Source organism: Egretta garzetta, unplaced genomic scaffold (assembly GCF_000687185.1).
Source record: "Egretta garzetta isolate BGI_Z169 unplaced genomic scaffold, ASM68718v1 scaffold968, whole genome shotgun sequence".
NCBI lineage: Eukaryota > Metazoa > Chordata > Aves > Pelecaniformes > Ardeidae > Egretta > Egretta garzetta.
In genome coordinates, this window is record NW_009260641.1 from 1269 (window position 1) to 1585 (window position 317).

The 317-nt window shown below is 68.1% G+C and overlaps 1 protein-coding gene across 1 annotated transcript in view; it reads right to left on the reverse strand.

Moving 5' to 3' along the window:
* Positions 1–239: 239 nt before the first annotated feature.
* LOC104132296 (electromotor neuron-associated protein 1) overlaps positions 240–317 on the reverse strand; it is a 4080-nt gene continuing 4002 nt past the window's right edge. The window contains exon 3 of the mRNA XM_035900978.1: positions 240–247. Within this exon, the coding sequence (XP_035756871.1) occupies positions 240–247 (8 nt within the window). The remainder of the gene's footprint in view (positions 248–317) is intronic.

The window sequence follows — 317 nt, forward strand, 5'->3', positions numbered from 1 at the left end:
GGCACCCGGCTCCTCCGTGCCATCGTCCACGGGCGACTGGTGGAAGGGAGTGTGCCCGGCGCTGGCCGGCCCCGAGCTGGCTGGAGACATCATCTCCAGGGTCTTCTCCTCGGAGCTACCACAGGCGTCCTCACCGCCCTCTGGGCCGTGGTTGAGCATCCCAGTGGGTGTCAGGTCGAAGTTGACGCTGCGGTCGCTCTTGGGGGTCTTGGCCAGGGGCGAGGGGGGGCAGACGGCTCTCAAAGGGCTGCTCTCCAGGTAGCGGAACCGCTGGGGGCTGTCAGGGTCCTCCAGGCCATTCTCCAGGCAGGCTGTGT